Source organism: Heptranchias perlo, chromosome 7 (assembly GCF_035084215.1).
Source record: "Heptranchias perlo isolate sHepPer1 chromosome 7, sHepPer1.hap1, whole genome shotgun sequence".
In the NCBI taxonomy this organism is placed as follows: domain Eukaryota; kingdom Metazoa; phylum Chordata; class Chondrichthyes; order Hexanchiformes; family Hexanchidae; genus Heptranchias; species Heptranchias perlo.
The window spans coordinates 59466845-59483080 of NC_090331.1; the positions used below are offsets into that span (position 1 = coordinate 59466845).

The 16236-nt window shown below is 39.9% G+C and overlaps 1 protein-coding gene across 2 annotated transcripts in view; it reads left to right on the forward strand.

Annotated features, from left to right (window-relative positions):
• The window catches only part of dnajc10 (DnaJ (Hsp40) homolog, subfamily C, member 10), a 77601-nt gene extending 63349 nt beyond the window's left edge, over positions 1 to 14252 (forward strand). For both annotated transcript variants that reach the window (XM_067987681.1, XM_067987682.1), the window contains 5 exons: positions 5067 to 5120; positions 6370 to 6517; positions 9146 to 9268; positions 9798 to 9914; positions 12367 to 14252. In XM_067987681.1, coding sequence (XP_067843782.1) covers positions 5067 to 5120; positions 6370 to 6517; positions 9146 to 9268; positions 9798 to 9914; positions 12367 to 12378 — 454 coding nt within the window. In that variant the 3' untranslated portion in view covers positions 12379 to 14252. The remainder of the gene's footprint in view (positions 1 to 5066; positions 5121 to 6369; positions 6518 to 9145; positions 9269 to 9797; positions 9915 to 12366) is intronic.
• Positions 14253 to 16236: the final 1984 nt, after the last annotated feature.

A 16236-nucleotide genomic window follows, 5' to 3' on the forward strand; every position in this document is an offset into this window, starting at 1 on the left:
ATAGTGGTCAGGGAGAGAGATGGAGTTGGTGGTGAGGGAACGGAGTTTGCAGCGGAGACCAAAAACAATGGTTTCAGTCTTCCCAACATTTAGTTGGAGGAAAGTTTTCTTATCCAGTACTGGATGTCGGACAAGCAATGTGAGAAATGAAAGACAGTGGAGGGGTCGAGGGAGGTGGTTGTGAGGTAGAGCTGGGTGTCGTCAGCGTACGTGTGGAATCTGACATTCTGTTTTCAGATGATGTCGCCGAGGGGCAGTGTGCAGATGAGAAACAGGAGGGGGGCCAAGGATACATTCTTGGGGGACTCCAGAGTTAACAGTGCAGGAGCGGGAGTTGCAGGTGATTCTCTGGCTACGACTGGATAGATAAGAATGGAACCAGGCGAGCGCAGTCCCACCCAGCTGGACGACGGAGGAGAGGCGATGTGGTCCACGTGTCAAAGGCTGCAGACCGGTCGAGAAGGATGAGGAGGGATAGTTTACCACGGTCACAGTCACATGGGCTGTCATTTGTGACTTTGATAAGGGCCCTTTCAGTACTGTGGCATGGCCGGAAACCTGATTGGAGAGATTCAAACATGGAGTTGCAGGAAAGATGGGCACGGATTTGGGAGGCAACAACATGTTCAAGGACTTTGGGAGGAAAGGGAGGTTGAAAATGGGCCAGTAGTTTGCAAGGACAGAGGGGTCAAGGAGTGTTTTTTGAGGACAGATGTGATGACATTAGAGTTCTTTGAGGAAGTAACAAGCAACATGGATAAAGGGGATCCTGTGGATGTGGTGTATTTGGATTTCCAGAAGGCTTTTGACAAGGTGTCACATCAAAGGCTACTATACAAAATAAGAACTCATGGTGTAGGGGGTAACATATTAGCATGGATAAAGGATTGGTTAGCTAACAGGAAACAGAGAGTAGGCATAAATGGGTCATTTTTAGGTTGTCAAGATGTAACGAGTGGAGTGCCACAGGGATCAGTGCTTGGGCCTTAACTATTTACAATCTATATCAATGACTTGGATGAAGGGACCAAATGTATGGTTGCTAAATTTGCTGATGAGACAAAGCTAGGTAGGAAAGTAAGTTATGAAGAGGACATAAGGAGTCTGCAAAGGGATATAGATAGGTTAAGTGAGTGGGCAAAAATTTGGCAGATGGAGTATAATGTGGGAAAATGTGAACTTGTCCACTTTGGCAGGAGGAATAGAAAAGCAGTATATTTAAATGGAGAGAGATTGCAGAACTCTGAGGTACAGAGAGATCTGGGTGTCCTAGTGCATGAATCACAAGAAGTTAGTATGCAGGTACAGCAAGTGTTTAGGAAGGCAAATGGAATGTTGTCATTTATTGCAAGGGGAATGGAATATAAAAGTAGAGATGTTTTGCTACAGTTGTACAGGGCATTGGTGAGACCACATCTAGAATACTGTGTGCAGTTTTGTTCTCCTTATTTAAGAAAGGACATAATTGCTTTGGAGGCGGTTCAGAGAAGGTTCACTCGACTGATTCCTGGGATCAGGGGGTTATCTTATGAGGAGAGGTTGGACAAGTTGGGCCTGTGTACACTGGAGTTTAGAAAAATGAGAGGTGATCTTATTGAAACATATAAGATCCTGAGGGGACTAGAAGGGGTAGATGCTGAGGGGATGTTTCCCCTTGTGGGAGAGACTAGAACTAGGGGCCACAGTGTAAAGATAAGGGGTCTCCCATTTAAGTCGGAGATGAGGAGAAATTTCTTCTCTCGCAGAGGGTCGTGCGTCTGTGGAACTCCTTTCCCCAGATAGCGATGGAGGCCGGATCATTGAATATTTTAAAGGCTGAGTTAGATAGATTCCTGATTAACAGGGGAGTCAAAGGTTAAAGTAGGTTGACGGAAAAGTAGGGTTGAAGTCGCAATCAGATCAGCCATGATCTTATCAAATGGCAGAGCAGGCTCGAGGGGCCGAATGGCCTACTCCTGCTTTTAATTCGTATGTTCGTATGACGGCAGATTTGAAAGGGAGGGGGCAGTACCTGAGGAGAGGGAACCGTTAACAATATCAGCTAACATGGGGGCCAGGAAGGGAAGTTGGGTGGTCAGCAGTTTGGTGGGAATAGGGTCGAGGGAGCAGGAGGTGGGTCTCATGGTCAAGATGAGCTCAGAGAGGGCATGAGGGGTCTAGTTTTAAGGCAACTGTTTGTTCCAGAACTTTGGAAAGAAATGAAGATTTGAGATGGGACAGTAGTTGGAGAGCTTTAAGGTGGCTTTCTGGAGGGGGTGAGGGTGACGGTGCTAGTTTTGAAGACATTGGACTCACCCGATGAAAGAGACATAGATGTCTGAAAGCATGGGAATGAGGAGATGATATTGGGTATTCAGTTTCGTTGAGATAAGTAAACTGAGAGGAAGAAACTGCAAATAATGGGAAAGGGAGGGCACAGTTACATGGAGGGTGGAAGGGCTGACTGAGAGTTTGTCGGTCGAGACCAGTCAGAAAATGCAGAAGCCACATGCAGACACAAAAACCTTTAAGAGTTCCTTGCATTTTTTGAGTCCAGGGTGGAGGTGGGGAGAGGTCTCTGGAGGCGGAAAAAAGAAGTTTGTAACCTTTTTTGCTCTCCATGAAGATCTTGGAGTAGTAAATGGTTTTGATCAGAGAGACAAATGAACAGTATAAGCAGAGCTGCTAGTGGTCAGATGAACACGTATGTAAATTTAAGGTTACAGAATGCTGACTTAAGGCTGTGCAGCTAGATGTGTACCAAATGAGTGGTGAGGTTGGGAGACCGCAAAAGATCTTCCTAAGGGAGCCAAAGGCAGTGAAGGTGGAGGCAAGACAATTGTGGAGAACATCAACAGAGGCATCAATGTCAAACGTATAAGAATATGAGGGGGCTTAACGTGGTAGATGCTGAGAGGCTGTTTCCCCTGGCTGGAGAGTCTAGAACTAGGGGGCATAGTCGCAGGATAAGGGGGTCGGCCTTTTAAGACTGAGATGAGAAGAAATTTCTTCACTCAGGGTTGTGAATCTTTGGAATTCTCTACCCTAGAGGGCTGTGGACGCTGAGTCATTGAATATATTCAAGGCTGAGATAGACAGATTTCTGGACTCTATGGGAATCAAGGGATATGGGGATCGGGCAGGAAAGTGGAGTTGAGGTCGAAGATCAGCCATGATCTGATTGAATGGCGGAGCAGGCGTGAGGGACCATGTGGCCTCCTCCTGCTCCTATTTCTTATGTTATGTCATTGCAGCTAGCAGGTCACAGTTAGAGAGGCTATAGGAGATTGAAGATAAGGAAGTGGTTGTAGAGAGCCTAGTCAGCAAGAGACCTCTTGTGATGACTATATTGAGCGGGTATCTGAGAGTGTGGGTGGAGGAATTAATTTGGATGGTAAAGTTGAGGTGAGCAAGGCAAGAGAGCTGACCGAGGAAGAGAAGGCGAGGTCAAATGAAGATTGAAATCACCCAGGATGAAGAGTTACTCAGTGCACAGACAGAAAGGAGGAGATTTTTGGTGAGGGAGGTGCCTGGAGACCTCTGGGAGGAGCCTAATACACAAGGAGGACCTTGAAGGACAGATGGAATGGGTTGTAGAGAATGAAATGCCTGTAATGAGGAAAAAAAGCTGGAGGATGAGGGGGAAAGCTGAAGTGGGACCATGAAATGAATACCACTGCAGCAGTTTAGCTGGGGAACGTGGTGTGACATGAAGCCAAGCAGAGTGGCCTTGGTAAGGGGAAAGGGGATCACAAATGGTGAGCCAGATTTCAGTTGGAGTCAGGATATCAAAATGTTCTTCCAGGATGAGATTGTGGCTGGGGAGAGACTTGTTCACGAGTTAGCAGACATTTTGCAGGAGAGTATGACTGGAGAATCATTGTATGGGACAGTGGGTGGGCAGAATAAGAGAAGAAAGTTTCAGTGGCGGCTCAGAAAGGGTGAGGATGCTGGAGGGTGGGATTGGGAAGAGATTTAGAAAATGGCTCTGGGACACTAAACGGATGGGGGGTGTACTCCGTGTCGAATGAAGAAGTAAGGGTGATTACTGAGGTGAAGCGGTGAGCTGGTCTATTAGAGCTTGAAATTAGTTCATTGAAGGAGTGGCAGAGGGTGAGGCTGCAGGGCATGAAGGACATGAAGTGGTGAGTTGGGTATGTGCGGGAAGGAAGGAAAGTGATGAGGGACACAAGGACAGGGCTGAAAGGAGGTGGGAAGGGGAGCAAGAGTGCACGGTTCTAGGGCAATAGCCATTACATGCATGCAATGGATCAGGAATATAGCACGATTATAGCGTTATCAATAACTGGATTCCAGTTGCAGAAGGGAGGGGAAGTGCATTTGAAAGAAGTCCAGAGAAAGGTGGATGGAGTTTGTCCATTGTGGATGTCAGACAATAAATTTTTCGTCAAAACAACCAGATCCAGGTATGCAGGGGTTTGAAGTCTGACTGTGGGTGCGAGACCAGGTGCCAGCTGGCATTGGGGACGCTCCAGAAGTTGGTCTGAGGGCCCAGTAAGTAACGTAGACAGGCCTTGAGAGTAGAGGAAGCTGTGTTCTGAGAAGTCTAGTGTTAGAAAGTGAGATAGTCCTGCGTCTGCGAGGAGGCCGGAGAAGGTCCAGGATCTGTGATTTAAGTTTGAAAAAATCAGAGGTTGGCTTGGAGAGTGGGAGGGAGAAGAACTGTTGCCTGCAGGGGTTTGGAGAAGGTCTGTGGCCTGCAAGACGTTCCTAATATAGAAGGAGGGATGGGTGGAATAAGATGAAATATGAAGGCAGATCTCTTTGGGATAAAGTTGAGCAAATTTTAAAAGACCAGATTTAGCAGGCACTGGTGGATACCTAGGAGCATTTCCTTATTTGGGAAAGCTCATGACACAAGTAAACTTTGGGCAGAAACTTTTCTTTTTGGGAAAAAAAATGTTCAGTTTATGATGTCAGACATAAACTGTCCAGCACCTAATAGTGAAACAATTTCTGGTAACTGAATAATTAAAGTAGTATGAACTTCAGTTAATGTACACCACCTTATTTCCATTTTTTGGTTAAGGTTACAGTTTCTAATAGTTTCTTATTTCTTTCCACAGTAGCTATAGTGGTTGGTCCAGGAATGCACAGTCACTTGGGTCTTGGGCGTTAGGGTAAGTTTCCATGTTTGGTTAAATGTTTCTATGTTTGGTTAAATGTTAAGAAATATAGGATAATTTGAAAATACAGTTAAAACATTCACCATAGAAGGTGGGAACTTAGTACCGTAGTGCTTCAAAACAACAATAGGAATGGGCTATGCTCACAATTATCCTAAAGGGAGGAATTGTTTTTAAATTATTGATAACACAGGTACTTTTAAATTAATTTCTGCATTCAAAAACTATCATGCTTTTAATGAAATGTGTTCCATAGTATGCAGTAATTTTGGCCAGCAAAATGGTTGCGAGTAGCCATTTTATTTTAAAGTATGGTGACTACACAATGCTAAACAAATTGAGGTATGGGGAAAACTTTGCACATCTATTTTCTGTAAATCAAAAACATGCGGCATTCTGAGTTGTGATCCTATGTTGTAGAGAAGGTCAGTTTGTAATACTGGTCCAGGCGGGATCCTTCAGAAGTGGTTAACTGCACAATACTCTGGGGAAGACTCAATATTTTTCAACTCATGAATAAAGGCTAATGGAATGTTGGCCTTTATCTCAACGGGGAGGAAGTGATGCTTCAGTTGTACAGAGCTCTGGTCAGACCCCACCTGGAGTACTGCATTCAGTTTACGGCAACACACCTCAAGAAGGATATATTGGCCTTGGAGGGGGTACAGCGCAGATTGATACAACCCAGAATGATACCGGAGCCAAAAGGTTTAATTATGAGCACAATTTGCATAAATGTTGTTTATATTCTCTTGAGTTTAGAGGGCTGAAGCGTGATCCAATCAAGGTGTTTAAAATGATTAAGAGATTGGATAGGGTAGATTTAGAGAAACTATTTCTTTTGGTGAGAATCCAAAGCAAGGGGCACAACCTTAAAATTAGAGGTAGGCCATTTACGAGCGAAATAAGGAAGCAATTTTTCAAACTGGATCTTTCTTCCTCAGAAACCTGTGGATGCTGGGGGTCAATTAATATTTTCAAGACAGATCAATAGATGTTTGTTAGGTAAGGGTATCAAGGGATACGGAGCAAAGGCGGGTAAATGGTTGAATGGCAGAACAGACTCATGGTGCTGAATGGCTTACTCCTGTTCCTAAGTTCCCATGTACCTCCGCTTGCAATGAAGTGACAGGAAAAGTGTCATTAAGGGTAAACTGTTGAAAACATTCATTTGTTTTACCCACATGATGCATATTAATTGACTAACATCTTTCATTGTTAACTTTTCTTTATCTTTGTCCAGATTTCTTCCTCAAACCTCTGTAGAATTATCATCAGAAGACTTTACAAACCACGTATTAAAAGGAAAGGACCACTGGGTGATTGATTTCTATGCACCTTGGTGTGGCCCTTGCCAGAACTTTGCTCCCGAGTTTGAACTACTAGCTAAGGTAAATATCTTGTAGTAGAAATTTAGAAAGGTGCGTTTCCTTTTGCTTAACATTTTTGCAAAACAGTATTACGACTGGTAAAGCCTTTGGTCTTTCCACACCATTCTTTTGCTAAAATGAGGTAAGTATGCTGCAGAGATGTCTCTGGTTTATATCTCTGTTGTTCAGTTGATACAGCAAAGGATGGTTCATGAAATTGTAAGGATGGGTTACACTTTTCAAAATCATGTAGAATTATCAGATTTGATAAGTGACTTGCATTTGGATCATATTTTGAAAATTAAGTTAGTTGGAAGTTCTGATTGGCATGCTTTGTATCTGTACAGAACTACATTGTTAGTCTTGCTGTGAACATATTTGTTTCACTTCAGTAACTGTGCAGCACTGGAGGCCGTTCACTTTGTTTAAATAAATATCATTTTATTCTTCTATTTGGGAGGGAAGCTTCTAAAGAAGTAAATTTCAAAATCCAGCAGGTGGAGCTATTCAGAATAGGCACACTTCTCTCAATTTTTGGGATTAGGCTGGGTGGTTCATTTTCGGCCGGTGCGGACACAGTGGGCCGAATGACCTCCTCCTGGTCCGTAAATTTTCTATGATTCTGATTTTGCCACGTACTTGCAATTGGTCATTTGGAGCATTTCAGCAATCTCAGAGTGAATTCTGAACATAATGGGGCTGATTTTCACTTAGAGAAAATTGGCGTTAACGAAGCAGTGGAGGCTTAAAAATGGGGTTGGTTGCCTTACTGCCCCATTAATGCCGACGATTGGCCCGCTGGAACTTTCACAGAGGCCCACTGCTGGGCGACCGAAGCACCTGCCTGAATCAAGTGGTCGGCCACATTCCCATGCAAATCGGCGTCCTAATGACATTGTTAGGATCCCAATTGCAATTTTGAGGGACATATGGGTGGAGCTTGCGACAAGAATGCTCCACCCATGTGTACAGGCGATCAGGAAATGGCCAGAATACACAAAAATACTGCGGGCTATTTCCGGCCCACCCCCCGCCCCCTCCTCAGTGAGGTCAAAGAGCAACGAGCTGCGCTGGGAAGCCTGTTTGGCATCCACAGCTCCCCTGCCAAATTCAAATGAGGCCAGTGCCTCAAAATCGCAGCTGCCTCTTCGCCACCAAATAGGTGGGCTGGTCAGCTGCCCAAAAGTCAAAATCGACCCCAAAGTCAGGTGGTAGGGGTGATGTTGTACTTACCCCCTTACTTTTATCTGAATGTGGATATATATATATTAAAAATCTGCAGTAAGGAACCCTGCAAATTTTCCTTCACGGATTGCTGAGTCTTTCAGTTTATATTTGTAATATTGAGAGGCGCTCATTTTAAACAAATAAGTGGTTGTTCAGTTTGATAAAACTGGAAGAGGGAATTAGAAGGTACTTAATTATATTTAAGTGTTAAGTACATCTATCTGAAGTTAAGTTTTTAACCCCATCACAGTACAGCATTGTTTCTCCCCTTTCCCCAGAACTCCTTTAAGACTTTGTGTACTCCTAAAGACTGTTTTAACAGAAGATGGTTGATCTGTTTAAAGTAAAGGGTTAATGCCTTAAAAATGAGAAAAAAATTGTGTTCAGTATTTCTGTTTGAATTTGCTTTTACGCATAGGCCTGCAAGCACGTGGGTCTCCTTCCGTATATTGCACCCCATGATATTAAACAAGCTCACGTTCCAGGAACTAGCAGTATTATAGACCAGTAAAAATATGAGTTTATAATTCTGCCATTTAGACAAGGGAGCTGGTTTCAGTTTTGTAAATACAGGAAGTTGGTCCTGCATGCTTGGCCCTTGTCAGTCTATTATTGATCTGAATGTAGCTTTTATGCAGAAACTGACTTCTTACTTTAAGTGTAAAAACAAAGGTTACTGTCCCAAAATAGGATGCAGTGATATCCACAATTATAAAAGCACCTTAAGAGCTGTTTATCCATCCATTATTAATCTCTGCACTTCACATCAACTACATATGGGAGGTGTTGTTGAAATAAAAATTACTGCAATACAAATTTCCAAGTAACATTTTTGTAGTAATTTCACATGTGAAAATCACAAATATTGGTCCACAGTAGTTTTTTTGCTTGTAATTAAATGGTGTGTTGCATACACTGTTCATTTCCATACAGCTGGACTGCATTTGTGGATTTTTTCCAGTCCAATCAATTGCCTTTTTTTCCCCTCTTGCCCTTAAACATTACTAAAAGTATAATTAGTGAACAGGCTTTGTGGCTGCTGGGAATAAATCTCACACTTCCTAAATTGCAATTATGAATACTCAACTTTCTATTAAAAGTGAATTTTGTTTAGCCATGAGTGTTTATTAGTACTTCATGTGCAAGTAAATTGTTCATGTAAAAATCTGGTAACTACTTTCATATTTTGTGATCTGACACTTAAGGTATCACCAAGCACTCAATTTAACAATACAATAGGGACAATTACTAACGAGTATACTCAAGGGTATATAGAGTGCAAGGTTTCCTTTGGAATGTGTAAAATTATATGTTTTTTTTAAAACCATATGCCTAATTACACAGCCAGCTTTGTTGGTGCTAGAAATAAAGGAAATGATTGTAGGCTGTACATTTAATACAATTGTCATTTTTTTTTTAAAGTCATTCAAAGGTAAAGTAAAAGCAGGAAAGATGGACTGTCAGAGTAACCCACACACTTGTCAAACTGCTGGCATCAGAGCATACCCTACGGTTAAATTCTATCCCTTCCAAGGAGAAAAGAAGGTAAACATTAAAGAGAACTTATTAAAAAATCCAGAAAGTTTTCATTTTTAATTTTGCTTTATTTCTCAACACCTGACCCTGTCAAAACCCCAAACTAGATGGGGAAAGATAGCTCATTCAGTTTTTCATTGAGCCTATTTAACTGTTTCTTACCTGTACCTCCTACACTATTGCCACCCAAAGGCACACAAGTGACCTATTCATAAACCTCTACCAATGCTTCATTTCAGCCAGCAGGAGTAGGTATACAGGAGCATCTGGTTTTAACTTATTTTTTAAAAAAATATAAAAATTGCCTCCCTCCCTTCTTCCATTTGGGCAAACACCTAGCCTGTGAGTGCTTCCCCTGCGTGGCTTGATGGACATGAGAATTTGCTTTGTGAGGAATTATGGCTCAAATTTCTGTTCTGTCATTGCATGCCACGGCGCTTACAAGCACCACTTTGTCATCTTAAATATATTTTCAACTCATTTTTTTCAAATATATATCATTTTGCTTAGCAAAATATGTAATATGTTTTCCTTACAGAAAAATGCTGCAGGAGAATATATAAACAGCAGAGAGGCCAAAGTGATATCCCAGCTACTGAGAAAGCGGTTAGAGGAACTTCAATCAAAGTTACAAGACACATTTTCAGCTAAAAAGGTAATTATGGTATTGTCTGTATTTTTAAAAATGGCAGATTAGTTTGGCATGTCATGCCACAACTGAACAGTATTTTAAATTCTTTGGAGTGGAGAAACCTTTATATGGACATTCTATTAGAGTTAAACTCTCCATTGTTTACCAATAATGCAGATTTCCTCTTTCATTTTTAAAAACAATTGATAAAATAAACCCACACTAAATTGTGGCGAGATAATCAAATTTAAAAATATTTGATTTTATAATGCAGTCTTTGGTCACTTATCCACATTGATATTTACAAAGAAACCAGCTATCATTGGATCCCGGTTGTATATAATGGATTAGGATGTGCAAACAAACATTGCTTGTTCTAAACAGGTGTATGTGTGTGGGTAAAATATAACCTTATCTGTAATGTTACTGTAAAGTCATCGCACACAGGAACTTGTATATAACTAAGAACCTTTGGAATGAGAATAGGTCATTCAGCCCATTGACTCGCTTCTCCCTTCAAATCACGTACAATTTAGACTTTCACAATCTTCCCAATTTATTTTGTCTCCTGAAAAAGCATAAGTAAGATTTTCAAGACAAAGTTTATGGAATTTCATCCTGACTCCTGAAGTGAATTGAATTGTTCAGACAAGATGGGAATAACATTTTTATATTTGGTCAATAATATATGTACAGTATAAAAATGAACTGAATTAGATCACAAGGGTATTGTGTAGGTTGTGAAAAAGTGGTACAGCCTTGATTCCAGGGTTCAATGTTGACATTTTTCAGTATTGTACCAATGACTCCTCTTACCTTAAATTAATGTACCTATTGTTATTGCTTGAAGTTGTAAATGTTAATAAAATCAGTTTAAACAAAAGATTAAAGATTGTACCCCACAGGATTTAATACTGTTTACCTCCTGCCTCTCTCCAATTGCAACCTCTTCTTCCTCTCATGAAGGTAGTGACTTATAAAGGATTTCAATCTCTCTTGCCCAGAGCCCTCCAGTACCTTGCCCAAGTAGCCATTATTCAGGTGCGTATCTGTGAGTGTTGGTACCTTGTCTGACCATGGGAGGAATCAAAACTGAACGAGATGGTGTCCTTACCCAACATCCACACCTGCACGTATTTCAACAGGAGTGACTAGACAGTGATGAAGAGTGATGTTCCTTGAGATTTCATATTTTTTATTGCTCCCTATCCAGGAGCTGCTGATGCTTGATTGCTGCCTTGGGTGAGATTAGTTCACTTTATGCAGACCAGAGATCGAACAACAACTTGCATTTATATAATGCCTTTAACATGGAAAAATATTTCAAGCACTTCACAGAAGCATAATCAAAAGAATGCTGCAGGAACCTGAGACTTTCCTGGTCTGTATGGCTCAATGTCACTGATCCATCAAGAAAACTCTGTCTGATACTATCTGTAGGACAGATTACAATGATCATTCCCATTGTGAGCACCAAAGATTAAATGCTCTTGACAATGAGAAAGGTGGAGGTGGTTGTGGTCCAGCAGTACCCACTTTGGTTCATAATCAGTTGTATCTGTACTTCAATTACCATAAGACTTTGGCCTTTGAGATGGCAGGGCATTGAAAGTCAGATACTCTAAGTTCCAGCTGGTTCTGGTAGAGAACAAGTCTCTCTTTTTGACATGAATGCTAGCGTGACTATGATACTACAAGTACCTGTTTACATTGCAGCAAGGGTGATCAACCCAGTTGGAATCTTCTAAGCAGGAGATTACTTGATTCTCATTTCCACCTTCCTGTGGAACAGAGAAAATCTTTAAGAATAATGGACCTACCAGACAACAATTCTATTGAGTACACATGATGTGGAGATGCCAGTGATGGACTGGGGTTGACAATTGTAAACAATTTTACAACACCAAGTTATAGTCCAGCAATTTTATTTTAAATTCACAAGCTTTCGGAGGCTTCCTCCTTCCTCAGGTGAACGTTTGTTGGAAACGTTTCCAATGTTTCCAACAAACGTTCACCTGAGGAAGGAGGAAGCCTCCGAAAGCTTGTGAATTTAAAATAAAATTGCTGGACTATAACTTGGTGTTGTAAAATTGTTTACAATTGAGTACACAAGCTCAGGTCTAGTTTTTTTTATTACTTGTTTTCAGGATATGGGCAAAGCTGGCAAGGCCACATTTCTAAAACCGCATAATTCCAGTAGATTTTTTGGGGGGGTTCAGCTCCAACCAGATCCAAGTGAAAACCAATATATTGTGTTTGATTGTAAGTAACCTACAAGTTATGAAGCTGATGGGTTCACTTTGGTTTAGGGCTAGTCAAAGAGACCTTTCAACATACATTTTAAGATATTTATCACACACTTCCTCCTCTGTTGAAGAACATACACTCCATTTTTAATTGCATTTGATCTATACATGTTGTTATCATATAATGTTGTTTTTCTTGCATTGAATATAATTATTTTTTCCTATTTCAGGATGAACTATAAAATTGATGGATGTTACTTTCCAGAGGTGCAACAGTCAGCTGGAAATCTCCAATAACCACATCGGCAACAAAAATCATTACAATACCGGAATATATGAAGCAAATAATAGATTTATTTTTACAGCAGACTGTATTCTGTTTTGCTCATGGAATATGAAATTAAACTCATTCTGTAAACTAGGTTATCCACCCTTAAATAAAACTAGATGAACAACTATAGAATGATATGCACAAGTAAATTCCTCTTTGTCAAGCTAGTGAAGGATATATATATATATATATTCCCAGATACTCCATATTTTATCATTTTAAGATTGTAGGATAAATCTTATTGGCCTGCTATCCCAAATTAAAATATTTTTGAACTATCTTTTGATTATTTAGTATTTCCGCTATATAAGGAGCATCACTCCATTCAGCTAACATGATAAGTGAATTGAGAAACTGGAACTTCTCACTACCAGTTGTCTCCTCTGTAATTTGTTTTGCTGACTGTAGCAAGTTGAAGGATCACTGGTAATATTATGCACTGATCTAAATTATGTGGAAAAGACTGATTTGTATGCAAATGAACTTTGACTTGTGCATGAATTCCAAAACAAGAGCATGGGGTCTGATTTACAAAATAAAAGTGATATGGGAGGTCCTACATAGGTGTCCTTCATTGTTTTGGAGAGTCCCAAATTTTTCAGCTTTTAGTAGACTATTTTAATAAAATAGTTGAGAGTTTGAGAATTGCACATTAGTGCATAATTTGGCTGGTGCTGGTGAAACCCAGTTAAATTTGTGCCAGCTTTCGAAGTGTACTGTAGGTTTTGTTGAATCATATTCAGTATATGGTTTTCCTATTTAATGTTTGTGAAATAGCTTTACTTTGAGGCCAGAGTAAAATTAGTAAACACTCCTTACAAATTGAATAAACAATACATTCTTAACTGTGGCTATTTCCAATAAATTCTAAGTATATTTTATTGCAATGTATTGTCTGTACTTCATATATTCTATTTAATCTGGCCCAAGGTTTGACAATTGAAAGGCAGCTAATGCATAATAATGAATTTTTAAATTGCAAATCTACTGCAGTTTTGGACGTTCTGACATAGTTTTGAGACTTGTGTAATAGAAGGCATAGTTATTCTTCAATTGAACCCTTATTTCTTGCTGTGCAGGAAAATCTTCTACTATCAATGAAATGCTCTTGGTATATGTGGTAACTTGAATTTTGTAATGTTATCCATGGAAAAAATGTAGATTTTAGGGCTGTTGCACTCTTCAAAATGAGGCGGTCAATCTTTGGAAATCTGTTGCATTTCACTAACAAACTGCTAAAGCAATTCAAAAAATAAACCTGGTTGTTTATTTTGATGTATCGCATCTGGACTTCAGGAAAAAGCCACTCTTATTTTGTATTGGGCAAACACTGACCAGAATTAATTGTTAACAATTTTGTGAATTGCATTTTAAGTGTTTGTGCAATTTTTGTTATACTTTGTGGTTCTTGTTTAGTTGACATGCTGAAGAAGCATTTTTTTCCCAATTGAATGTTTCACACCTGCCTTAAATCACTTCAGTATAGGGTTACTAACTCCTAGCAGCATTCAAGGCACTGAAATAAAATTATCCTAAATTTTAACTTTTTATACTTCGATGCATTTAAGATGTTCTTCATGTCACAGTAAAGAAAATAAATGTACATACAACCAAATGGAAACTCCAGTGAAAATTCTGCATTGCTTTTTTCTAGAAGGTATATAAACTCTTTATCCATTTACATGCAAGTTCAGATAGCATAATACTAAGAGTCAGGGTATTTTATGTAATTTTTGCATTTGCAATGGTTTCTATAATTGTTACAGTTTAATAAAATTGGAATATGGTTCATAAATGCTATTGATCCTTCCTCATTGAGTATTCTCCATATTACAAGACGACTGCCAAGTTGCTAATAAGTAGAATCATTAGGGATTGCAGTCCCTGCAAGAGATTTTTAGTGGTGATGTCCTTATGGCACTGAAGGTTCCTGTACTAAAAAAAAGTTTCTCCTATTTAGTGTTTTTTTCCTGTTGCAGCCTTGTATGCAACCACCTTGCTGTTGTGCTCAGAAGACCTATTTTCTTATGGCAGTACAATATTTGGTTTGGTTTTCTAATGTTTTGTTTGTTTGAAACTTTTCTTTGACTTTGAATTTGGAAGCTATTAAAACTCTAGCCCTGTATTATGTTTTTGTGGTGGCTGATGGCCGTGAATGATATCAGCAATACTTGTATTCCAAGCACTACATGGCATGGTGCTGCTTAATTTATATTTGGCCACCAAAACCCACACCACACACGACCATGTAACAGGTTGGAAGGCCATCCTGCACAAAATAATTATTAAGGTTCCAGGAATCTAGATACAATATGCCAGTATCCTGATAGAATCGATCAGTCCCTACTAATGCCATCATTCCTGCTCTGGTTGGACATCCTTGGCACTTGCTGATATAGAGACTTGAGCTATTGCATTAGTGCTGTTTGATCTTGAGCACAATGAACAACATTTTGTGTGGCAGCGTCCATGCATTTACTTAAGCCACATATCAAGCTTGAATTCAAATTAAATTAATGTTTAAACCAAATTCTTTCCATCTTCTTTACTATCAGGAAGCCCTCAACACAGGCTGGTGCTAGAAAACATTCATCATCTGTTGGTACCAAAATAATGCTCACATTGATCAGCAGCTATCTTCTGGGAAAGATTAGGCATTTGAGGGGAAAATAAATCCTTAGTACCCCCCCCCCCCTTTTTTATGTTTCTACTGGCTGATACCAATCCTCATTGCAGGCTCCAGGAATACCTGATCCCTTCACCTTGGCCCCCATCTTGAATTGTGGGTCATTTTCTTATGTGAAGAGATTTTTCTTAATTGAGAAGGTGGGCTATCTTCTTTTCATGGACTTATAGAAGTATTGTAACATACAATAAAAAACCTACAGAGGCCCTGCAGTGGAGTATTATTTGAATTGGACCAAAAGGGGTGGCACTAGGTAACCCAGTATCATCGGGGCAGAAATCAGCACCACAAGTGACACCTCAAACTGAGGAGGGCACTACTAATAAAACAGTCTTACACATGGTCCAATCAAACTAAAAGAAGCACAAAATAAAATATCAGGATCTCATTGTCATGAAAGTTATACAATTTATGTCCTGCGGTGCCCACCGATTACGGAAGCCCTGCAGTGGAGTATACTCCACATATTGAAGAATTTGCAGGAAATATTGTTAGTAATGGGAAATATCTTTTTCGGTATATAGTCTTTCTTTGTGATTAGCATTAACTTCATCTTTGCATTTATTTTCAATCAATATTACAAACTTGTTTGAATTGCCTTCTCAAGTATCTTTTATAATCTCTTGTACCTGCAATCGCTGTGGTATCATTGACATACTTTAGATTGCTTACCAATTTTCTATTTATCTTGTTTATGATGTCAGCAAACACTGGACTAAGTAGCTGGAAGGTTCAGGTGGTGGGCAGGGTGGGTGGGGATGTCAAAGTAGCTGGGTTGTGGCGAAGAGGAGTTTGGGATTGTCCTTACCCTCCTACAGAGGGTGAAGTGATTTGCAAAAGGTCAGATGTGACAAAAATTTAAAATATTTTTGTCCATTATGTATTATTGACTTATTTTTCTTGTTTATGGTACATAAAGGGTTAGAACCAAATTAATTTAAAGAAATGACCCAATCTAGCTGATACATCAGTACAAGAGAGGTTGATGAGCAACAAAAAGTGGTTTTAATATGCTATTCCCTGACAAATGCAAAGCCATTAGTGTTGTTCTGTCCAGAAGCACCCTGCTATCTATCTGTATAG